General features: G+C 39.4%; 1 protein-coding gene across 1 annotated transcript in view; it reads right to left on the reverse strand.

Moving 5' to 3' along the window:
- Positions 1 to 25,675, reverse strand: part of PLB1 (phospholipase B1) — a 79,812-nt gene that overhangs the window by 31,973 nt on the left and 22,164 nt on the right. The window contains 21 exon segments of the mRNA XM_015857533.2: positions 954 to 1,062; positions 1,557 to 1,600; positions 2,557 to 2,624; positions 4,587 to 4,645; positions 5,063 to 5,123; positions 5,483 to 5,542; positions 6,132 to 6,203; positions 6,670 to 6,765; positions 7,419 to 7,523; positions 8,330 to 8,411; positions 10,744 to 10,844; positions 11,498 to 11,563; positions 14,876 to 14,956; positions 17,471 to 17,522; positions 18,388 to 18,496; positions 19,227 to 19,270; positions 20,251 to 20,324; positions 21,348 to 21,406; positions 22,059 to 22,125; positions 23,252 to 23,332; positions 24,169 to 24,237. Of these exon segments, the coding sequence (XP_015713019.1) occupies positions 954 to 1,062; positions 1,557 to 1,600; positions 2,557 to 2,624; positions 4,587 to 4,645; positions 5,063 to 5,123; positions 5,483 to 5,542; positions 6,132 to 6,203; positions 6,670 to 6,765; positions 7,419 to 7,523; positions 8,330 to 8,411; positions 10,744 to 10,844; positions 11,498 to 11,563; positions 14,876 to 14,956; positions 17,471 to 17,522; positions 18,388 to 18,496; positions 19,227 to 19,270; positions 20,251 to 20,324; positions 21,348 to 21,406; positions 22,059 to 22,125; positions 23,252 to 23,332; positions 24,169 to 24,237 (1,559 nt within the window).

Genomic DNA, 25,675 nt, shown 5'->3' on the forward strand with positions numbered 1-25,675 from the left:
ACTTCCAAGGCTTTAATAATCTTTGCTTAGATACAGCAAATTCCAAGACCTCATTTGGCTTCTGGATTTCACTTACAAGATCTTGATAAATCCTAATAATCACTGCTCAGACACAACAAACTCCCAACTCCTCACCTTGCTACTGAATTTAACTTCCCAAACCTCTTTAGGAAGTTAGAGAATTTTTTCTTCCAACAAACATAAGATTAAATTACTCAGTTCTGGGTATTATCAGCTAAGAATGTCAAACCCAGGCAAGATCTTGCCAGAACCTGTGCCCAAATTGTGACCGAATTCCAGCAGCCATCTGTTTTGTTAATTAAGCAGCAATGGCTCTTTCAATCGGAAGCCAGTTTCTAGGATCAGCAGTATATAAAAGCTCAACTTCTGTTGTCTCCCAGGTGTGACTAAAAGCAAAGAACCAAAGCATAACAACTCCCATTACACTAGCAATACTGGCTGCAACTGCACAAGATCTGCGGTGCACCAAAACCTGTCTATGACCAGAAGCAGTTCTCCTTTGAGCCCAGACTATGGATGACTTTCCCCATCTCTGTTGATCACTTTTGCCTGTCTACCCAGATGCCTGAGGTCACTTATGGGAGATTCTACATACTTTTTTATCCTAGTAATTCTTTACTGATTCACTACATGCTCATTTTCTGAGAACATCCTAGCTCTCAAAACTATATAGACAGAGACACAGATAAATCACCAAAAAAATGTCTGTCAATTTCTTGTTTGTGAATGTCATAGCCAGGACAGCTGGCTGTATTTGAAAGTGCAGGTATGAAATAAGCCCATACATTTAATAAGTTCTGAGCTAATTTTCAGCTCCAACTAGACTGGTTTTGCTTGCTGTTCAGAGCGAGTTGTGACAGCGTTTGAAATAGTTGAAAGTGAATTAGATGAAGCATCCATCACCTAGAAAGGTAAAACAAAAAGCCACATACTCAGCCTGTGCTCCTGGAACCGCCTGGTTAAGGAATGCGTTTGGGTCATTCTCGCTCCCTGTGCCAGTTGAGTAGCCCTTGATTTTAGCATTGAACTCTCGAAAGATATCTGAAAGACAGCAATGAAAATAACCACATCTGTTCCCTGTATACAGGGACTGACACACACCAACACCACCACATTACAGCTGCTACAAGCCTCCAATCTGCTTTTTCTATCCACCAAGCGGCAGTGGACTGAGTTTCAGAGGGACTTCAGCCCACCAGGAGCCAGTGTTCAGCTAGGTCTGTTTTGCAGCTGTGCAACACCTCACACTACTGATAAATTTGAAGAAAGCATCAAACATGGCTCCAGTGAATTCCCACCACGTTTTTAATGCCTAAATTAAGAGGGGAGAGGGAAAAGAAAGGAAGGAAATTTGTAGCTGCTCCTCAGCTTCACTGAGGGAACAGACATTTTCATTAGATCCAGGATATTGTTTCTTTGAAAGGTAAGTGTTGCAAAGTACTTTTGAGTGGCTTAGAGACATTTCAACTTAGCACTAATCAGCACGCTCCCTCTCACTGGTCTTTTGAGTTAGATATGCAGAAGCATTTACTTACTAGGCAGAGTTGTTACGTTCTCTAATGAGTCATCCCCTCCAATACTAAAATGAGAAAGAGAAATTCAAGTTGTTCATCTTTTAGCTGGATGCAAGCAATAAGGAAAGAGAAAACCTACTATACATCATGAGAAAATGCAAAGGTTGATTAATTTGGTAACTACCAATCTAACATATGGACAGAAGTGAAGTGCTATTGAGGAGAACATGGCTGAGGTTTCAGCTGGAGAGTCACCTGTCAGAAGGATTTATATGCATGCAGCTGTGCAGGGGCACAGCAAGTCATTATGAAAAAGCAGAAAAGTGCATGAGAGTGATACATATTTAAATGATCAAGCCCCAGAGTACTGCAGACTTAAGGACAGACTTCAAGACCAGTTCCAGCCTTGAGAAGCCACTCTAAGGCAGCACCAAGCAGCCAGTCCCCTCAGTGACAGAGGGCTGTAGCAGCAGCTCCTTCATCTATTTTCCCACTTCCTTCATAGGAGTATGTTTTCTCCAACTTTTCAATTGTTGGGTCACACTTTGGCTTATGTAGAGGGGTTAGGACAGCACAAAATTACTTCATTTAGTGTCAGCTGAGCTACATCATCATCCAACCTCCAGTTTAGTCCTTATGACTTTGTGTTGCATGTAGTAGAAGTTGTGCTGTTACACTGTTCTCCACAGTCCTACAAATAGTTCCGAAGCATCAAACACCAAGAAAATTTTCCCAAAGCAACAGGGCCTAACTTGCTTGTACCAGTGACTTTGCTCCAGTCACAAGTAGCTGAAGAGAAAAGCAATGAAAGCAGTTACAAGGCTATCTGCTGAAGATCTGCTGCTGAAAACATTTTGTGTGAAGCCAGCTTTGTGACAGATACAGGTTTGATACAGCTTCCAAAGAAACACTAGACAGAAAAGTTAACTTTTTCAACTTCGTGACAGCTGAAAGCCCCAGAAAACATGGAAGATATTTTCACAGTAAAGAAGACATCTCATTACCTTGGCTTAATACTTACCTCCACGATAATCCACGGAACTGAGTAGCCAAATCCATGAGACTATATGAGGCAATTCCCGTACCAGCCTGGACATTATTTTTCATTAATACAATGAAATTAAAACACAGTTACTAACACAATAGTCATTCATACACAGTCATTTTATTTACTTCTGAATGCATCTCTTCAAAAGCTTTAGAAAGCATCTGGCCTCCCTCCTGAAAAATGCATCAATAGTTTTTGTAATTATCTACAAACATCATATTGTGTATGACACACAAAATAAACGACAGAGCAATGAAACAAAGGCCTTCTTCTCATGAGTCTGGGTGATCTGAGTAACTCATTTACATTGCATTACTCAAAAATGATGAAAAGATCTCAAAGTCGTAAAACTTTCAGGGTAATTTTAAGCAACACACAACATTAATTCATCACAGAAAACAAACATCTCAGAAGGAAGTCTTGTAATACATTCATACTGATTTGAAAAGTATTGTGCTAAACAGATTTATTTATAGTAGTATTAGAGCAAGAAGGAAAGCACTCTACATTTTCAATGAAGAAAGGGACAAGCTGGTAACAACATCCCTCTTTAACACAACACTAGGATTCAGAATCAGACTTTCTGCCAGCTGTGACACTACAGCCCTATGCAAAAATGGGATACCAAGTAGCATTTTAGGGCAGCACAATACCAGGCAGATTATTTGCTGCTACCTCAGATTAAGCCAAACTAAAACATCTAGTTGGATGTTAGGAAAACTTTCTTCTCAGAAAGAGTGGTGAGGCAATGGAACAAACTGCCCAGCACAGGATGCTTGTGGAGTCACTATGCCTGGAGTAATTCAAGAGATGTGTAGTGTAAATGTGGCACTGAGGGACATGGTTAGTGGGCACAATGGGGACGATTGATGGTTGGATGAGATGCTCTTAGTGGTCTTTCCCAACCTTAATGATTCTACGTTTCTCTCCTCTATGTGAGCTTTCTTGAATTAACTGAAGACTGGTATTCAGGAAAAAAATATCCATGTGCCAAATGCAGTTCAGATAGCAACGTACAACTGCTCTTTCTACAAAAACAGATTTTATTACCAGTTTCTACAGACTATACTTAGAAGCAGAAACACATGCAGGGTCTAGGATATTATAATATGACAACTGCAGCTAGATACAATCTTGCATTTGTCGACATTACAGGCTTGCACTGAAATACTGCTATTTATTTTGGTTGCCTCCTGCATGTAGGAGTTTTGGCAACATGCCTGCCAGAGAGTTGTAAAGGCTGCATCATTTGTATGCACAATATCTTAGTTGTTAAGGTTCATATTCAGAGATCCTGTACTCCAATCACGTCCTTCTGCCCAGTATTTCCTTTGAGCTGGTTGCAAAGTTTCAGTCTTTTGCCAGTAGAAAAACATTAAGGATAATGATGTTACAGAAGTTTAGTATATCTGGATATTCTTTCCAGCCTATCAAAGGTTACCATCCTCATCAAGATCTACAACTTGATAAAGAAATTAGCTATGAGTTATACAGACAAAATAAGAAGTCCGAGTATCTGAAACTGACAAAGTTGGAGGGCACCACTTCACATCCATACCCCATTAATGATAAATATAATAAAATGCTATTATCCAGCATTCCTTAATCACACACTGTTCCAGAAAAATAAACCAGGCAAAAGGACAGGTTCACTAATCTGATCACACTGAGAAAAAGCTTGACATGCTGTAACATAATGCTTGTGTTAAGTCCTATTAGTTTCAACAGGGTGGGATCTTTCCTGTCTTTGACTCAGCAAACCTTTAAGCATCTCTTAAAAGGATTTGCCTGTATTTTTGCCTGTGTTTAAAATTATGTGAAAATATGCGTGGGGAGAACACAGTGCTGGAGAACTGATACCTTTCTTGTTCTAACTGCTGGGTCTATTGTCATCTGTGAGTGAATGAATCTTTACTTCAGGTACAACAGCTATTTCCCTTCCACCAGAGAAGGCAAATGTTTGTAGTTCTACCAAGAGAACAGTAAAAACACTGTCTTCTTACCGTCAAAGAATCCCCAAGGGCTGCTATAATTTTCACATCAGCTGGCTTTAGGGAATGCACTGCAAAGGAAAGAGATGTAATTGAAACTGGATAGAGAACAGCCATGGTTTTTCAATCACTGCATATGTAAAACATGCCATCATGCAATCTGATTGCTCAGCCACATTGCTTTTGCTGTACTCAGGTCATTAAACGGGACCAATCCCCAGCTCATCTTGAATGGCTGTAGCAGCAGAATCTGCACAATATCCAGTTTTCTCAGTCACTAACATCATTACTGGAAAGACAGAAGAGCAAGGAAAGAATAATGATACCTTGCAATCAATATCCATCACCAAGATGATAAAACAATGCAATACTGGATAAAGCTAAAATTTTATATTAAAAGCTTTAAGAAGGCATAGAAGGTCTAAGGAGAAGACAATATGAAATGAACTGAAAAAGTGAAAACTGTTATATCTGAAAACAAAGACTACCTGAAGTTGGAGAAGGGGAGGATGGAGACCTGTCCTCACAGAGCAGCTGGCTTCCATAATTCTAAAAAGAAGAAAGATGAGTAACATTTGGGTAGGAAATGCAATCTGTAGTAACTAGGGTCTCTGTAGTAGAAGACAACTAGATAAAACAGAGTATGTTTAACTTGTAAATAAATATACAGGCCTTGGTTGCCCAATTCAATTGACATAGTTAGTGTAGTTTGGATTAGCATCCTGTACTGATAACTGCGCTGTCTGAGGACATGTTCTTACAGCTTTTCTTGATGTGTTTTGCCTAACTCAAGCAAGTACTTTCCTGTTCTGTGCCCTTTGGCCGAAGACTGATTTCACCTGGGGTGCAAAGCATGATTCATGAATATACAGGAACATATGCAGTGAAATGCTGAGGTTGACACTTACTGGAGTTTGGTTAGGGTACGTGTAATTACTGTTTTTGTATGTCCTCAGGAATGGCTCAGCCTGCAAAATGAGACAATCTGAATCAATGCAAAGCATCAGAGGAAACTTCCACTCATCAAGATTCCATTCTTAGATCTCTGTAGATGATTAGCAGCTTGATGCAAACAAATCACAGGGATAAAAAAAAAAAATAAATAAAAGAAATGGCATTTTAAGCATCCAATAACAGGGGGACTGTTTCTGGACAGCTGAATTTACAGGATGCTCTCAGGACCCTGCTGCATGTGATGAGCAAGGGACTTGCCATCAAAGGCACTGCCCAGGCTTGTGCCAGCCAGAGGCAGTTTCAATAACTCTCAGCCAAGCTGGGCTGACTAGTGTCAGTGCTGTTCCGTTTCCTCTGGTGAAGCTTTCATTCAACACGGATAACAGGAAAGCAAATACTCTGCCTTAGTGTTTTGGCTGACCGAGGAAGTCGGCCCTCAGACCTTCATTTTAAGGTGCCAATTTCTTATACTGCTACCAGTGGTGGTAGCACAAACTACACAGGGATGTGGCACTGCTTACTCCTGGCAGCTGGTGAAAGATCATCCAGAGTCCCAGCCACCCCCAGCACAAATGCACAAACACAGATACCCTTGTGATTTACCTCACTTGGACATTTGAGGACAATTTCATTTGTCATTTGTTCGTCATTTGTCTTCTTCCCTACAGGTTCCAACTGTGAGAAAATGAGAGGTGTGAGAGGAAGGCACAAGCAAAAAGCAAATAAGCATCATAGAAAAGAGGGTAACCCTACACTACAGTCACTAGAAACCACCTCTGCAGCAAAGCAAATGCCATGTGCTGCACCTGCTCTGCCCATACCACCGACTGCTGCTTTTCATACTAAGGCTAACCCCCATATGTTACCAATGCAGTTGGATGATCAGCACCAGGTATGCAAAATCTCCCAAGAGAAGCCCAACACTTGTAGCCTTAATGTGTCCTGGGATTTACTGTTTTGATGCAACTGGCTTAATAGCTGAGGTGACTTTTCTTTGTATGAATGCTCTTTCCTTTTATAATCATAATTAGCAGTTCAGAAGAGAGAAGACTAGCTATATAGTTTCTCCCTGGGGTTCTTTTTGCTGCCAAGAGCAGGTTGAAGAGGACAAGGAGTAACAAATACTACTTAGAAATCTTACCATGTTGTTCCACAGACTACGAGCAGCCTGAGAATGAGACTTCTGGCTGAAGTGAAAACAGTCTGGGGCGAAGTATGAATTGTCAGGAAATCCCTCCTAGAGGATGAGATAGATACCATCACAGAGAGCAGTAAATGCACAATAAGCCATGCACTATCCCTTTTGAAAAATCCCAGCTGACTCCAGACTAAAGTAGCTTTAAAGGCCTCTGAGATCAGAAGAACCAAACAGGATCAGAGAACACTGGTAACTCAAGACTGAGAAGCCTTTTAAGCATTTTAAATATGTGATCTCCAAGTATTAAGAAACAGGCAACTATGACTCTGGGTAGAGGGCAGTTGTGCACAGACATTGATCAGATTCTTTATTTCCCCTGAGACTCACACATAGCCTTTCATGGAAAGTGGGTTCTTATACTAGAAGTGTTAGGTTTACCAAAGCACTGGACAGCACTGCAATGTGTGGGGGATGTAGGATGAATGCTCCCCAGTGAATACTTTGAACTAAATATCTAGCACACAGTTTGTAGTTGTAGGGGAGTTGACTCAGTGCCTAAAACAGTATCATCCCATTACCTCCAAGCTACTCCATAAGTGTTTCCTGCAGTTTTTGATGTTATCTTAACTGAATACAATAACTATTAGGTCAGAATTCTGCTTTGTCACATTTACCAAAAAGAAGTCAGTACAACTCTGAAAAAAATCAGCTCAACTGCACCAGGATTTAGTGAGGGCTTTGTTTGTACTTACCTGTGTTTTGGGCATGCTGATATGAGTCAGAAAAGGCTGCATGACCACTGTAAAATCTTCCCTAGTGTCATATCTCCCGCTCTCCACTAACTCACGAGTCCTCTCCTTAAAGAGTCCAAGAAAAAAAGAAGTTGTAATTGTTATTTTACCTCCAGCTCACTGGCCTCTCATTACTGCACACCTCCATCCAGGGACTCCCTGTAACTTGCGCAGAAACCCAAATGAAGCCATGATTATCAGCCTATACCAAGCAGCAAACACTGAGGTCATTTAGGGAGACTCAATCCAAGCTTCATTGCAGCAAGGCAGCCTGTGGGTCATTACCCGAGTGGCACAGGCAGGGGACTTGTTCAATAATCAGTTTTTCTCTAAAAAGATGTTCTAGAACCACTGAGGCATTTTCAGTTTGCCTGAAGTTCAGTGCTGATTTATCATGTACTTTGTCTTAATCTCATCTCCAACAAGTGATCAGGAAACCACTGGCACTTCGACAAACTCTACTTTCTATGTTTCTTTAACATGTTTTTCTCATCTGCTTTTGTGGTTTTGTTTGTTTGTTTAATTTTAGCAAGCCAGAACTGCAAAGATCTTGAGCGAGTTCCCATCTCCCTCACCAGCACCCTACCCCCTGCCTTTTCACCCCCCTTCTTTAGTTAAATCACAACTACATGTCATCAAATTGAGTGCAAATTGCTTTCCAGCTCTAAATATTCCCCGCTCTGTGGTCACTTGGGTAAATTCCTTTCCATCAACCCTGCTATTATTAATAAAAATCTATTTATTACTTGCAGCAAAAAAATAAACAGATCAACCAAAACAAACAAAAAACACCCCTATTTCTTGGGTGGAGAAATCAAACACATCAAATCTGTAAAAGTAAATAAGCAAACAGGTAAATGCATGAGCCTTACCTGATACCTTTTGTTGAAGTAGACCAACTGCTCATACTCACTGGAATTGTCATCGTAGTTCAGTACACAGGGGCACATCATTCTGCAGGATAAGAGCACCACACTGGGACCAGCTGGTCCTTTTCCCTTTCACTAGCTGCAAAGATGCAGGGTTAAAAAGCTCCTCTGAGGGGGAATTTTCTGACTGTTCAATCACAGCACATAGCCTCATCTCTGTGTATCTGCACAGCCCCAACTCTTGAATAGAAACATGTTTATTAGGGATTTATGAACATAAGGAAAAGGCTCCATGCAAACAAATAGCCAGTCAAGAGAAAGAAGGAGTAGAAGATAGAAGCTACCATGTCTTGGCCAGAGGCCCTGAGGCACCTGCTACCCCACTAAAGAGATTGAGGGTCACCTCTAACAATAACACAGCAGGAGGAAAGCTGCTTGAACATTGAATTGAATTCCCACCCTCCCAGTGGATATTTAGACTCAAACTGTGGCATGTAGAGGCTGGTACAGCATCAACAGATACCCAGAGGGATGCCAGAATTTTCATTCTTAGAGAGACTCAGAACTTGCCTGGACACACACGATTTTTTTCTTCAGGTGCTCTTGCTTCCTGGGTATATTGGAATATATGATATGGGTATGATTTGACAAACCCAAATAAAAACAAATGACTCCTTTTAAATATCCTCTACTTTGGTCATAGCAGGTCAATCCTGAGAGTGCTCTTAAAGTACCTTCCTATAGGGAGGTAGTTGATATATATGTGTCCCTACCTCCAAACTTGTCTGAATAGAGAGCAACTAATAAAACAACATGACTCTACTTCAACAGAAACTCTATATGAAAAATAAAATTAACAAATAGCATTTTCAAAAGTATTTTAGTAACAAAAGCAAGAAAAAAATATTGAAGATGCAATCTTTTTTTTAGGTTATGTACTGCTCTCAGGAAAGACAGACAACCTTTTGAGGTCAAAAAGCCTTTTCCATGGAACATTAATTATTTCATACAGAGTCTGCTGTAAACTTGGCTTGCACTCAGACAGACACATGTTAAATTCAGTGTGCTCTTCAAATGATGGAAGGGTATATGTATTTTTGATCTAATCTTACTGCCTTTGCTAACTGTCCTTGACCAGTGATTAGGATCTTGAGATCTATGTGCACTGTACTCTGTAACCTTTGTTAAAAAGAAATGGCAACTGGATATCAGAAGCACCAGAACTTAACATTTAAAAGCTGAAGGTTTTTTTTTCCTACCAAGTGCCAACACAGAGTCCCTAAATCATACTGAGGGAGCTGCATTTACACTTTTCCTTGAAAATCACCTAATTTCATAGGGTCCTCCAGGCCTCTGAACCAGCCCTGTCACAACAGCAGTTGGTTCCCTTGTGAGGGCAGTAATTTGGTGCGATGAATTCAAGGCAGATGTTTCAGGGAAGCAGCTGGGTACAGGAAGCCCTGCAGTTCTTCTGTGGTTCCAGTCTCCAAGGACCTCTTGCACTCTGTGCCGTCTTATAGAATCAGAGAATGGCCTTGGTTGAAAAGGACCTTAAAAATCACCTAATATCAACCTCCCTGCTGAGGGCAGGGTTGCCAACCACATGCTGAACAGCATGAGCTTCTTGACCTAAGCAGCAGGAGGAGCAGTGGCTGGCTACACTCACAGGACAAAGCTAATCTGCTTGTCTGTCTAGAAAACAGATCTTTCTAGCTTTTCCAAAACCAGGCAAGCCCTGACAGGAGCAAGTCTAGGGGGAGATGGCAGCCCTCATCTGAGTCACGATGAGCTTGCTAAAGCACAGACTTCACACCGCAGTGTTAGATTGGCACTGACCTGGGAGGATTACTCAGCCAAACAGCAACAGGTGGTGCGTCTTGAGAGACTAACAGGGAAACTAATAACCTCTATTATAACTAAAAACCTCCAATAATCTCTATAATGAGATTATAAAGATAAGAAACAAAGGACGAAAGAGGGAGAGTTAAGACTGTAGAGAAGTTTATCTGCAAATAAAACAACATTAATGCAATCAACTTAAACAAAGAGACCTGTCATTCTTGGTTGTAGGTGGACATTTGGATAGATAACCTTACAGGCCTTTTCCAACCGTTACGATTTGATGATTCTTTTTTTCTTTCCTGTTTCTGCCCACAGAATGCACAGCTGAGTTGTCAGCTCTGGCCTGAACTCCCTTGTAGCATAAGTCATTAAAATGGCAGCTCTACTAAAAGCGGTTACAGTGGGACCCAGATACAGAGACAGAGGTATTTCTTAATGCCAGGTGGAAATTCCTGTCTAGGTACATGTGCACACACAGATAAAGTAGTAGAACATTTTCCTTTTAGGAAGATTCCCAAGAAGACCTTGCAGTCTTCAGTGACCAACAGTGAGAGCAATAGAAATCATCTGCAAACCTCATAAGAAGCCTTGGACAGGAAACGTTTTTCTCTGCATACAACTCCCTTAGGCTTGTTATGGAAAGGATTGTCACCAGATTCACAAACGCCCGTGGAACCTGCCAAGAAACAAGCAAACCCATAGCTGATGCCTGGAGCAGGGTGCCATCTCTTCCCTTACATAGCCACAGCAGGCCTCAGAGAGCAGCCTGCTGATTCAGATAGCTTACATTATTTATAACAGCAACGTGCAAAGTACTTTGTTAATAATTAATCCCCTCTCAGACAGTACCAAATTACAGCTCCTGTGTGCACTAGCTATTTTTGTTTTGAATGTTAATGAACTGGTCACTTGAAAATGATGGCATCCAAAAGATCCAAACAAAGTGTAACGGGCCCCAGCATGGCTCAAATACTGGCTGACTTTCTCAGTAGTCTCACCATCACCCTCATCCTCACCAGCAGGATCAGAATTGATTTTAACAACAAAAAAAAGTGAGTTTGTTTCTAATATGATGAATGAGCAAAGCACTTTATAGTCACTGAATGTCGTTTTTGCTCAGATTTGTTATACTTTCTATATTATTTGCCTGTAGAACTTCAGCTAGAAGTCAGAACATCCTTATTCCTTCTGTAAAATATTTCTGCAGCCCTTTCTGCTTTTCATGGATTTTCCTATATGCAAGGAACTGAATTCTCAATCAGTAACCAGTGGCTGCATTACAAACAGGACACAATCCCCATTCACACATACTGGAAAAGTTTGTTTTACCTCTTTGTGAAGCATGTCCAAAGCTACTTGAATATTATAGGTGTAGTTTTCAGGAGAATAGCGTACCTGTTGAAATAAGAGGACTGAGTTTTATTGTCCATCAGTTTGCTCAAGCAGGCATAACAGTGACTATTTGGCATCTTTCAGAGCGGCATTCACATTCTAATTCCTGGATCACTGGTAATAGAGTACCATGCAAACTATCTTCTTTCCCATGACAACTGTCTTATTTATTCACAATCAAAGAGGTGGTGGTGAGGGAGCAAATTCAGGAGACAGTATCAGTCACCACAACATCCTCTACCTCATGCTGGTCTAGGCCACTCTTAAATGCAGCAGACCAGCATTAGAAGAGATCAGCCTTTATAAAAGTAAGATAACTTCTGCAGCACATAACATTAGCAACATGCCTGCTATGTACTCCTTACCTCCTACAAATATTAACTGGCACATCTGAGTTCTGTACAGAAAAAAATGTACCACAGTAACTTAAGGAGTCTCAAATCACTTCATATTTGCCACTTAGCAGCAAAATATCTTTGTTCAGATTGAGTGGTTTGAATCATCTCATTCAGTTGTCTCAAGCTGACTTCTGTTTCTTCACTTGTGGCCCTATTCCATAATAAAATTCCCTATGAGAAATCTTTCTTTCTTTCTTTCTTTCTTTCTTTCTTTCTTTTTCTTTCTTTTTCTTTCTTTCTTTCTTTCTTTCTTTCTTTCTTTCTTTCTTTCTTTCTTTCTTTCTTTCTTTCTTTCTTTCTTTCTTTCTTTCTTTCTTTCTTTCTTTCTTTCTTTCTTTCTTTCTTCCTCATTTTCAGCTTTAATTCTCCTTGATTTAATTTCAAGCAGAAATTCCTTCTGAGCTCCACCTGCCTACTCTACAAAACCAGACAGCTCCAGCTCACTTTGTTGTCTCCTAAATCAAAGCTCATCAAGAACAGTACAGTTAGCACTATCTATAGTTGTGGTTCAAAAAGGCAGTATTATTCTGATCTTTGGATGCCAGCCTGATATCCCCCAGTCACCCACCCTTATGTGCAAACACCGTGTTGTCTGAAATCAGGAGCAGAAGGTAGTAATGCTTAAACTGGTCCTGATTTTATTGCGCTTTGTTGTTGTTTGGCTGATGTGAAACTAATCACACAGAAGTACATGCTCTACTGTTTGTAAGTAGATAAAAATATCTCTTCACTATGCAAGATGTCTGAGGTTGCACATAGTATCTATATACTTATATTTATGCTATGTTGTATCGTATTTAATCACGTCACCATGATGAGCTGGAAGCGCTCACCGAGTAAGTTGCCTATAAGCACTGAATGGGTTTTGGCAAAAGCACAGACACAGACAGCATACTTCAAAAAGGACATGATCTGCTGCACAAGGTGAAGGAAAAGGGCAAAACCTTGACAGTATCTTTTATCTACAGGTAACTAGATACTCCGCCCACCCGAGAAGGCATCTTAGTTAACCCTACACAAAAAAAAGTCCAACGCACAGTTATTATTTAATTTACCAATAATTCCTAAGACCTAGTCCCTTCGTTAGTCACTCACCGTGGCCATTAAGGTGAACAGTCTTCAGTGCCTGCGGGCAGCGGGTGACTTACGGGATCTTCGCAGAATTGACATAGGTCATTTCCTCCTATGAAAAAGCGTTATAAGCTTCCAGTCAGACTGCATAATTGATTCTCTTGTGCACAGAAAGCAGATGGAATGGAGTTATGAAGGGCAAGAAGTAAGNACAGGGACACAATCCCCATTCGACACATACTGGAAAAGTGTTGTTTTACCGTCTTTGTGAGCGATTGTCCAAAGCTTACTGAAATTATAGTGTAGCTTTTCAGTGAGAATAGGTGCGTACCTGGTTGAAATTAGAGGGTACTGAGGTGTTTTATTGTCATGCGTTTGCCTTCCAGAGACCGAGGCATAACAGTGACTATTGGCATCTTTCAGGAGCGGCATTCACATTCTAATTCCTGGATCACTGGTAATAGAGTACCATGCAAACTATCTTCTTTCCCATGACAACTGTCTTATTTATTCACAATCAAAGAGGTGGTGGTGAGGAGCAAATCAGGGAGACAGTATCAGTCACCACAACATCCTCTACCTCATGCTGGTCTAGGCCACTCTTAAATGCAGCAGACCAGCATTAGAAGAGATCAGCCTTTATAAAAGTAAGATAACTTCTGCAGCACATAACATTAGCAACATGCCTGCTATGTACTCCTTACCTCCTACAAATATTAACTGGCACATCTGAGTTCTGTACAGAAAAAAATGTACCACAGTAACTTAAGGAGTCTCAAATCACTTCATATTTGCCACTTAGCAGCAAAATATCTTTGTTCAGATTGAGTGGTTTGAATCATCTCAGGTTCAGTTGTCTCAAGCTGACTTCTGTTTCTTCACTTGTGGCCCTATTCCATAAGTAAAATTTCCCATTGAGAAATCTTTTTTCTTTTTCTATTCTTTCTTTCTTTTCTTTTTCTTTCTTTTTTCTTTCTTCTTTCTTTCTTTCTTTCTTTCTTTCTTTCTTTCTTTCTTTCTTCTTTCTTTCTTTCTTTCTTTCTTTCTTTCTTTCTTTCTTTCTTTCTTTCTTTCTTTCTTTCTTTCTTTCTTTCTTTCTTTCTTTCTTTCTTCCTCATTTTCAGCTTTAATTCTCCTTGATTTAATTTCAAGCAGAAATTCCTTCTGAGCTCCACCTGCCTACTCTACAAAACCAGACAGCTCCAGCTCACTTTGTTGTCTCCTAAATCAAAGCTCATCAAGAACAGTACAGTTAGCACTATCTATAGTTGTGGTTCAAAAAGGCAGTATTATTCTGATCTTTGGATGCCAGCCTGATATCCCCCAGTCACCCACCCTTATGTGCAAACACCGTGTTGTCTGAAATCAGGAGCAGAAGGTAGTAATGCTTAAACTGGTCCTGATTTTATTGCGCTTTGTTGTTGTTTGGCTGATGTGAAACTAATCACACAGAAGTACATGCTCTACTGTTTGTAAGTAGATAAAAATATCTCTTCACTATGCAAGATGTCTGAAGGTTGCACATAGTATCTATATACTTATATTTTATGCTATGTTGTATCGTATTTAATCACGTCACCATGAGCTGGAGGTAGAGCTATTGCCATAGCACTGAAGCTGGCAAGAGAGACGCTTTAAGCATGACTGTGCACAAGGTGAAGGAAAAGGGCAAAACCTTGACAGTATCTTTTATCTACAGGTAACTAGATAGCAGAAAGGCAATCTTAGTTAACAACAAAACAAAGCAGCCACAGTTATATAATTTACAAATATTCTAAAGATATCCCTTCGTTTATCATATCATTAAGGTGAACAGTCTCAGTGCTGCGGGCAGCGGGTGACTTACGGGATCTTCGCAGAATTGACATAGGTCATTTCCTCCTATGAAAAGCGTTATAAGCTTCCAGTCAGACTGCATATTTATTCTCTGTGCACAGAAAGAGATGGAATGGAAGTTATGAGGGAAGAAAGTAAAGTAAAATGAAGACCAGGCGATAGACTAAACACAAATATAACATTTCTCAGGCAACCTGGTGTTATCTCTAAGTGTCTTCACGACAAAAAGAATTTGTAGTCACAACTGCGAGGATGCACAAAAAACTATGATCTAAATAAGATTTACAATATCAGCAATATCATGCAGAATTATTGGTTTCTGAAAACTATAGCTCAAAAATCCATCTGCGTGCTTTTTTTTTCTTATGTCTTGTATACACCATTATACAAGTCTTGTATACACCGACTCCTCCTTTAGCTTCTTGTATACACCGACTCCTCCTTTAGCTTTGGGAATACATCTTCATTGCAGAAAGGATGGTATGTGTTTTACTGTGTCATAAATAATGCAGCTATCCTGCTGGAAAACCCTGGAGGGCAACATATTTCAGTGAGACATACTGCAGTGAGACAAACTGCAAAGAATAGAGGGGCATTATCAACTATTTAACAATAGTAGTAAAAAAAATTACACTAATTTTTCTCTGAACAGCTCTTGCCAGGCAATAGCTAATGCAAGGTAATTATGCTACAGTAAACATAGACCTTTTTAGCTTTGAGAAAAGCTTCTGATGTGATTAGTACCATGTAGCTGACACTGCACTCAATACCTCGATACTTCAATTTCAGTGCAGAGCACCACTAGGAAAAAGCAGGAATACATCAGCCTCAAGTGGTTTAAAAGTGTCTGTCTTCAAAGGCTGAAGGTAACACATCCCAGCTGGTGAACACACTGCTGAGTATTTTGGTCCCAAAATGTACTTGTTCAAATGAAAAGACCAAGGAGAAAATTTTCCTCCTGCACCAAACAGGTGGTTCACAAGGAGAAAAAAAAAGAACTCTTAAATCAAAGATATATTACCTCTAATATGAACATTCTTTCTAGTTGATTCATTATGTAAAAAGTATTTGCATTCATTTGTGGTGTGATGTTTCCAAGCTGATAAGTACAGTGGTGTAGTTCTTGCAAGCCTTGGCAAATACTGGTGTGAATAAAAACTATCCAAATGATTCTTTGTGAATCATTTGTGAAAGATATCCTTTCTAACCTCATTTTAGACAAAGCCAGAGTTGCAAAGCCATCTTGTGAAAGTAGAATCTTATACACAAAGTGCACACACACACAAAGAAGGCCTGCAAATATTTTTGCCAGTACGTGTTCACCTGATTATTCATAGTAGATATGTACGCAGTTATCTTGAAGGCTTCTTGACTGCTCTCCAAATGCACAATTGGAATACCAAAATAATATCATGCAACCAAGGTCACTGATTGCATAGCACATATGTCAAATTACAAATGGCAAACATTCAAGGCAGTAGTTAGGTGAAAGATATGTAAATAATCCTCAGCCTAATATGCATTTTATAGATCATTAATCAAATAATTCCTAACAACAAGTGTGAAAGGCAGAAGTCAGCTCTAACTCAGAGAAGGGACTAAAGTGTTTTGAATGAAAACAAGTCCTTCCATATTCACTCTGTATGACTTGCCATTTAAAGAATTTGTCCTCAACATCCAGCATCTTCACAGCTGGCAAAAACATACACTTACACAACAATTAAGAGCATCATAGTAATATCCTAGCAGAGAAACTTTACAGAATGAAGTAGATTGAGAGGGGAGGTCCCTGTACTGAGTTTATCAGCCAGTGAAGTTAAAAAATAATACAAAGGTTACAACTTTTTGGGTTTGAAAACAAAAACGTGCCCCAGTTCTCAACTTAATTTTAATTCCTAGCAGTTGTTATGGTGCTTTAGAATTAGGATGAGAATGATGTTGTTAACACAGGGATGTTTTAGTTGTTGCTTAGCAGTGCCTGCACAGAGCCAGGGCCTTTCAGGCTCCTTTGCCAGCTGTGGGTGCACAAGGAGATGGAAGAGGATACAGCCAGAACAGCTGACCTTAACTGGTGAAAGGGACATTCCATACCAGATGTCCCCTACCACACAGCACCATGCTCCATACTAAAACTGGGGGAGAGGGCGACCAGAGTTGCTGCCTCTGCTGAGACACTGGCTGGGCCATGGGTCAGATGGCAGTGAGAGTGCCACTGTACACACTCTGTTTATTCTTCCTCTTGTTGATTTTTCCTTTCTCCTCCCCTCACCTTTGTATGTTTTTTCCATGTCTTATTAATTTTTCCTTCTCTCAGCCCATGAGTTCTTTCACTTTTCAATTCTTTCCCTGATCCCACTCAGCTGGGTGAGGTGAGTGAACAGCCACGTGCTATCTGGCTTCCTGCTGGGTTAAACCACAACCAATCCATCTCATACTGATAAAAATTCAGTTAAGACAAAGTTATGGATAATACCAAACATTACACTGTGCACTGCTGTACCCATAGTTTCATGTTTAGCATTTGCTGTAGTGTGTTACACTGTTACTAAAAATATTGCCCAATTATTTCATCTTTTTAAAGATATTCATGATATGTTAAACTCACACTGTCATTTATCATTCGGTCCACCAATCTTCTGACCTGTGCAGGAACATCCCTAAAAAATAAAAATAAAAAAGAAATCTTGCATAGACAGCAAGGCCAAGGAGAAAGCTGATGAATGTGCATCTGTAACTAAAACAATACCGAGACTCCAGTTTTTGCTGTATGCAGGATGAGAGGTGTGATACTACCCAGAAAATGCTGTATTTTGAGATAGTGATGAAAAGAGGGAGAAAACAGCATACAACAAGCACTTGATCACTTTGCAAATGCTTCATAGTTACGCTTCTATAAGCAGCATACATAGCAAACACACTGTGCTATCACAAACTAAATGCACTTTGCCCCTTCCCAACATCAGACAGATGCTATTAACATACATATCACTGAAGTAGCCATGCACGCGTCAGTGTTATCACATGGCCTCAAGCCACTGATGCATGTTTTATAAGAAGTGCTCCCAAGAAAAAAAGGATGTTGTATGAATTTCACATAGATGGAGTGTAGTGGTCTCTAGCTAATTCCCATCTCCACCACAGACTGACCATAATCAGTCCACCTTTTTTGTTTAAATCTTGGTTTCTCTATGTGGAATCTTAGTCCTACTGACAAGAGGGCTGGAATATAGCTTCAGCACAGTGGAGATGTTCACAATTGGGATATGAAGCTTTCTGAATAGTGCCTGTGAAGTGCTTTGGGTAACTGGTTGATAATGTTAGAGAAAACTTTTATTTGGCAAACAGAAAAAAATTGTAAAGCCCCCACCACATTTATCAGCTTTCATGCTAAAAATGGAGTAAAGAAATACACCTGGGTTTGCCCATCAGACTTATCTGCCACACTCTAGGATTCAAAGCAAGTTTTAAAAGAAAAATCAACTTATAAAAAAATAATAAAAATAAGAGTAATTTTCATCTTACTCTGCCTTAGCCCCTGCAACTGCTTGGTTGAGTGCAGCATTTTCCGTAGTTTGCGTTCCAGTGCCGGTGGAATATCCTATCAGGGATGGGTTGAACTCGCGAAGAATGTCTGCAGAGCAAGAGAATGCCATGAAACGTTGCTTACTTCAGCAATAACAAGGGGAGTCATAAAGATGAGATCTTATTACAACAACATTTAAAAGCTTAAAGAGATACCTGTAAAAAATTAACCCCTAAGAAATGCGCATGGCTGAAAATATCTTTTGGCTTGGTAATTCAGGCTGTGTAACCCTATACTCATTCAAGAGACTCATTCTGTCTTGCTAAATGGGGATGGGTAGGAATCAAAGCCTTTGGCCTCATTCTCCCCAGATTTCATAAACTCAAAGACCTGAATGTCCACCCAATCTTGGATTGCAGAGCAACATTTCAAACAAACACCACAGAACTAAAATGTTCTGATATCTAATGCACGTAAAATCCAAACCTGCCTAAAACATCTTTCCAATGCAGTCAAGCCGATTACTTTAGGTTATGATCTAGTGCCTTTGATTCATCTAACCCCAACACATTTGGGATATAATTACAACCAGCAGAAGAATACAGAAACAATCAGCCTTCTAGAATGACAGATACATGGTTAAGTCATGCCCAAATTACATTCCATCTGGTAAGCAAATTCTACTCAGCACCAGACATTGAATACAAAGTGATTGGTCCTGTCACTATACAAATAGTAAGCCCTCCTTCAAAAAAACTTTTTTTATTTGATCAATAATAAAGGATGTTTTATCAAACAGTTCCAGATTTTTATTAGGTTTATGGAAAAATTCACTTACTTGCTAGTGTTGTGACTGTGCTGATGTTTTCATTTCCTCCAACACTTAAAAAGAAAAAAATAATAATACAAGAAATGTTCCAAAATACAATGAATTTCTTAATGCAGTGGACTAAGTAAGAGAGATCCCTTCATGCATTTAGCCCTTCACCCTACCAGGCTAATAATATTTATCATCTGTGTGCTACAGAATGCTAGCATACGTCTTTTTTTTTGCCCCAGAAAATCAGTAAATTATCCTTAAAGATCAAAATATTAAAATAGGGACTTACAACTCTCTAGAATCCCTTTAACTTACTATAGAATACTGTGAAGTGCCCTAGTACTTGTTTAAAACTCTGTAAGTCTGCAGCTTCTCAGGATGGTAATAATTTGACGAGCAGAAAATCAACCTGGCAGGCTTGGTGTCAAGTCAAACACTTGCAAAGTACTAAGTGAACACAATGACCTTTCTTTTGAATTACTTTTTAACTTCTCTATTATAATGTTGCATATGTACAAGTCTGTACTAATAACTGACACGTGCTTTGCTTAACATAAACAGTACTGGGGAATGGCTGAGGAAATACTGACTGCAGATGAATGAGCAGCAAGAAAAGGACCTCGTTCTGACTTTTGGTAGACCATTAGTTCTAAATGGGAAATATGAACGACATAGGCTACAGTGGGGAAGAACAGACGAGCAATTGAAATAGCAGGGACAGAAATGCAGAATGCCTAAGTGAGGCATTTGAACTGGGATCGGGGATTTGCAACAGCTGCAGCTGTGAGAGTAGAAAGGGGTCATCTTGATGATGACTCTACTTCATTTGCACATACAAGCTTAGAACTGCCACACCACACCATGCCTCAGGTAGTCACTGGTGTGAGTATTTTATTTATCATAAGTAAAATCACAAACACTTTTATATAAAACAGTCAAAATCACTCTCCACAAAATCTCCACTTGTCACCTAAAAGCAAGTGTATACATGTAACTCTAATAAACAGATTCCCTCCCATTGGTGGGAATTCTTGGTACTCACCTCCAAGAAATACCTCGGTACTGAGTCAGGACATCCAGAACATCATGGGGATTGGATGCTGCCCCATTACCTGCCTGGAAAGAGAAACGGAGATATCCTTCTGAAAACAAGAATTGCTACAATAACTAGTTCTCTGACTTATTCTAGTGAAAATAATTTAGGAGAATGTTAACGAGGCAAGCTGTATCGTCTTCCCAAAATATAACAGATCATTTTCTCAAGAGGATCAATGGCTGAGGGTATTTCAACTCTGCTCTAGTAAATTACCCACTTCTATCAACTTCTTGATTAGATCAAGTGAGGGAAAGGTGGTTGAGTGTGTTCAAAATGTTCATATAATTCTAAATTTGCATAAGGAATAAATAAAATAGCAATGGCCTTGAATGAATAATTCATTTTTGTGCTCATTTCATTAAAACATGGTACAGTGATTTTCCATCTTCCTTCTCCCATTTTCCCCAAGAAAGGGGGTTGAAAAGATTAAATACAGTAGTTACTATAGAAATAAGAAACATGAATTATGATATGAACTGTGGAACAGTCATTGTTGATTGGAGAATCAGAGCCATTCTATGTGTAGCCCTTTTATTTACCTTCAGAAGTAGTGCTAAAAGATTCTTTACATGAGTTACTTGCTATACCTGATAATCTATTGTAATTTTTCTCAAATATTTAGTCAGTTAAAATTAATATGGCTTTCTAGACATCAGTGTTATTTTACGTATCCACATTAGCTGCAGAATCTTCTGTTTATTCTACTTACTAATAGCTTTAAAGGACAACACCTTGACTGCTGCATAGAATCAATAAGGAAAAGCAAGTTGCAAGTCCACTCTAGCACAGTATTTGTGCTGCTATGCAACCCAATCTTGCAGTTACTTCTTGTTCAGCACTCTTGTGGACTTTAAATGGGAACCATGCATACATTTGATTCATTATCTGATTACCAGTCAGTCAAGGTGAGTGCTGAAACAAATAACAGAAAACTGCATTTGACTCAATAAAGCATATCTGTATGCACTCTCTCTCAAGCTAAAATTCAGAAATGGCCTTTCATTACTTGCTTTAATGGTGGTTAACCAGCAAATTTTACTTACTGTGATTGAATCTCCCAGGGCAGCAATCACCCGAATATCTGCTGGTCTCAACTTATGAACTAATAAAAATAAAAGCAGCAGGAAGGAGAAGATAAAGAAAACTTAAAACTGTGATAGTTATCAGAACTTTTGTTTAGTATAAACATAAAGTACTGCAAACTCATAATAATCGTGATGACAACAGCTCAGAATGACAGATACCAAGTCATCCCAAAAAAATGATGCATGGTACCTTAATTTGACATTAGCTGCACTGACAAGGGAAGCAGCAAGATATCAGTTTCACATCCGTCCTCTCTAATTCATTCTAACTGGTGGAAACTGCTGAAAGGCAGGCACAGCTCCAGTGCCAGCACAAGGTGAAAATTTAAGGCTTGTCATAGCTTCCAAGAGGAGACGAAACCCATTTGGGACAGGACTCCACATGGCTCTTTGCAATGACAGCCTATTGACTTTTCCACTGTCACTTCTTTGCTTGTACCTGGAATGTGCATTCCAGTAAGTTTTCACCATTCCTCAGGGAAAACTTGTGTCTTGCTACACAATTATTTAAGTTGTTTCAAAGGTTTTTTTAAATTATGATCAATAGAACATACTGTTTCACAGAAGACTGCACATTTCCTAACTAAAACCAGTCCTTGTTTCTCTTCAACTATCAGATGAAGTGGATCTATGGAAAAAAATAAAAAATAAAATTGCATAATACTGTACCTGAATCTGGAACTGTATCAGAGGGACCATAGTTGAAACAAGGAACATTTGTTCCATAACTTCTCTCCTGGAAAAGCAGACAGTGCAACTCAACATCAGACTCATCGTACTTGTCATGATTAACCATTCATAACTCAGAACATTATCTCAGCAGATTTCCCACATACTTGTGCACATCTATCACCTCAGCCTTTCCTCAGGCCATGCTAAAACCAACCCTCTGAAGGCAGACAGACATTCAGACCACTCAGAAATTGCACGTCTACATTAGCACAACACTACTCTTGCCTACTTGTAGGGCATCTTATTTCAGACTCCATGCCATGCTAAATTCAGCTAAGCAATTTTTAATGTTTTTGTATTCTCAGCTAAGTGAGCTCACACCCTTTTGTGCTTGAACACCCCTGGAACATCCCAGCACTGAACTGTACCTTTGCCAGCAGCCCACAAGCCTGTCCTCTCAACGTGCAGGCCTTCAACACAATTATTAGGCTGTAGGAGTAAAGTGAATGCTATAGCTAGCAAAACACTTGGAGATACATTAAAATGAGAGGAGAAACATTCATTACTATTCCAAAAACATTTGGTCCATTTTGAGTGCAGATATAGCCGCTGTATTTTGATATAGACTCTGTATTTTGGGGCACAAATATGAGCTTCATGCTTTCCCTCTGTAGCTGTTTGGGAGCACCAAATTCTGCTCAGAATCAGAGAACCATGACTAAAAAAGCATGGCTACTTACCTCTATGCAGCTAATATTCAACTTACAAAACAACAACAAAAATGAAAGAACTGTTGTTCCATCAGTTTTGCTATGGAGTGCACCAGATGAAATCAGACCCACACAGCGATATCATGCTGATTTGATCTAGTTTCCTCCACAAACTAAAGGGCCCTGTTTTCACTATTTCCTCATCCCAGAGAACTTAATGCTTATCTAGATGTTTAAAAAACACTCTTAACAGTGAACACAAGGCTTAATTTCAGCTGGTTGAAGACGTCTACCACCAGTTACAATCTACAAAATTCATCAGGAAGAAAATGTATTAAGTATCTGACTGTTTAGTCAAGCAGGAAATAATGTTTGAGCTTTTTATTCAGTAACATTGTTTAATTAGGCTCCAATGCAATTCCACCCACCTGTCCCACTGGAATACACTTAGTCCATACGCTGTAAACAGTTCTGCCTTACCTGCAGTGCTTCTTTAGTGTTTGATATGCCTTCGGAAAATGAGTAGTTACTATTTCTGTATGTGAACAAATATGGATATTCCTGCAGAAGTAAGAGAAGTTTGTTAAAAAAAAAACAAAAAACAAACCACAACAAAACAAACAAACAAATAACCCCCCACAATAGTGAAAACATAAACAGCTGATATGACATTATACTGGACAGGATTTACATGAGAAGAAAATATAGACAACATTAGTCTTTGAGCGTACATCGAATGCGTGAAGTAATCCAGGTTAGACCTGAAAATTAAGACTTTGAATGCCGTAGGCACAACACTACCTCTTGCCTCAAACTTAACATCAAACAAAACAGATAATTCAGTTCTTTTATGCTTTGATTGCTGTTTAGTGAAGTGCTGTGATGCCAGCAGTGTTTTATCACTATTAAATTATTGAAGCCAATGGTTAAATGCAAAACCATTCAAGAATCTGTTCTTTGAACCTCAGAGACATGCAGACCCTGAAGATGCTACTGAGTTACTGAGAACTTCACAGACAAAAATACTTAAATCTGGCAAAAACAGAATCAAATAACAGAAACATCCAATTATATAAAATGCACAGATTCAATTTTATTGTTGAAAGATACTGATAATTCTCCATTCGTTATTCACGATTTAACTATTGAGATTAGATGGTTTTTAAATAAAAATTGACAGTAAGATGATTTAACTTTATCAGAAGTTCTTGTTTTCTCAGTTTCATCTGTATACAATAAAAACTGTGTCAATTAGCTTGAGGAATGCCATACTTTTCATAGTGCGGTATCTTAGGAAAGCATACATTTCTAAAAGCTTCAGAAGATGACAGTATTTGAAAACTTGGAAACTCTACAAAGAGTAATTAAATCTCCCAGCAATAAGGAAATGCTTTTACCTGAGTTGGACATGGGACCTGATGCAATTTTGTGAAGTCATATGGCTTTTTCTGCCCAACTGGTTCCATCTGGAAAGAGACACAACACTTACACATATGCAAGATGGGATAGCAGCAGTAACTCAGAAGCTCTAGTGCCTCGTGTTATCCATCAAGTTAATACATATTAAAAACTTGTTTTGTTCATGAGTGATTTTAATTTACATCCTACATGCATACCTACAAAATCTGGGAGAGGCCCTTTTTTCAACTCCTATGATCAGATTGCCATTTTGTCATCATTAGAAGAACCATCCACACATTAACTCTGTCTTTGGGAATGCTGGCTGCAAGGCATGGACCTTGAACCACAGCATTTGACTATCTGTAATCGAGGCGTTTATCAGCTCAACCACAGTAACAGTGGACATTCTCCAGAAGAGCATAGCCTCAATCATATTTGTGATTCATTCCCTCCTCTTATGTAGCTTACACTTGGCTGCAATTAAGAAGTCACTTTCACTTCCCAGTTTGGTCAGGTACAAGAAAGCAAAAGGGTTGTTACCACAGTAAAAATAATGTTGCGGAACCTCTTGAGAAAACTCAGCTCTGAGCCAGATTATACAGAGGGCCTGTTGAAGACCACACTGCTTTACCTCAAAAGGAGAAAATAAAAAATTCCTAATATAAATGGAAAACTAAAAGTTGTCCTTTGGGCTACACATTTGTGTTGTATCAACCCCTTCCTTCTGTCTTGTGAACATTACGCTTTAGTGTTCCTTATGCTGCAGACTCATTTTGCAACATTCAGAAATAGTGAATATAAAAAAACCATGCATCAATTCTGTGGTGGCTGTAGCTCACTCAGCTGGATTCATGCTAAAGGACTCCATTTCCGTAACTATTTATCTATATTTTGATACATGCCATACAGCATCAAAAGGTGCACTCCAACTCTGCATAGAGGCTTTGAAAATACTTATATTTGCAGGCCTTTATTTGCCTTCCAACAGGACAGGTAGGTAAGAAATTATTGTGCAACCCAAAACTCAGTACGGACAGCACAAAGAGGTAAATACTATGAAGAATCATTTCATCTATTCATACACCTTGCTGGGAGCAAATTAAATGGCAGGCACACCCAAAGGAGTTGGTCACTGTTTTAAAATCCTCAGTGAACCTCGGCCCAGTTTGCATCAACAGTGGCAGCTGCCAGAATCTTAAGAAACAGGACTGAAGGCATTGAGAAATAAGGCAGTAACAGGCTTGACGTCACTGATACATGCCGGGCAGGAGTACTGTTGTATTTTGATTGTTCTGTCAATGAAGATAACGTGGAGGGGAAAAAATTCCACCACCACCACCAACAAATAAACAGAAACAGAAAAGGGGCTTACAGCTGGATATTCTTTCAAAGAAGGACTCGAAGAAACTAAGCCTGTGTTTTTGGTGTTTTTTTGTTTTTTTTTTGAAAGAATCCATGAAATGGACAAAATAAAGCTCAGAGAGAAAATGTGCTGGGAGCTGG

Source organism: Coturnix japonica, chromosome 3 (genome assembly GCF_001577835.2).
Source record: "Coturnix japonica isolate 7356 chromosome 3, Coturnix japonica 2.1, whole genome shotgun sequence".
Lineage (NCBI taxonomy): Eukaryota > Metazoa > Chordata > Aves > Galliformes > Phasianidae > Coturnix > Coturnix japonica.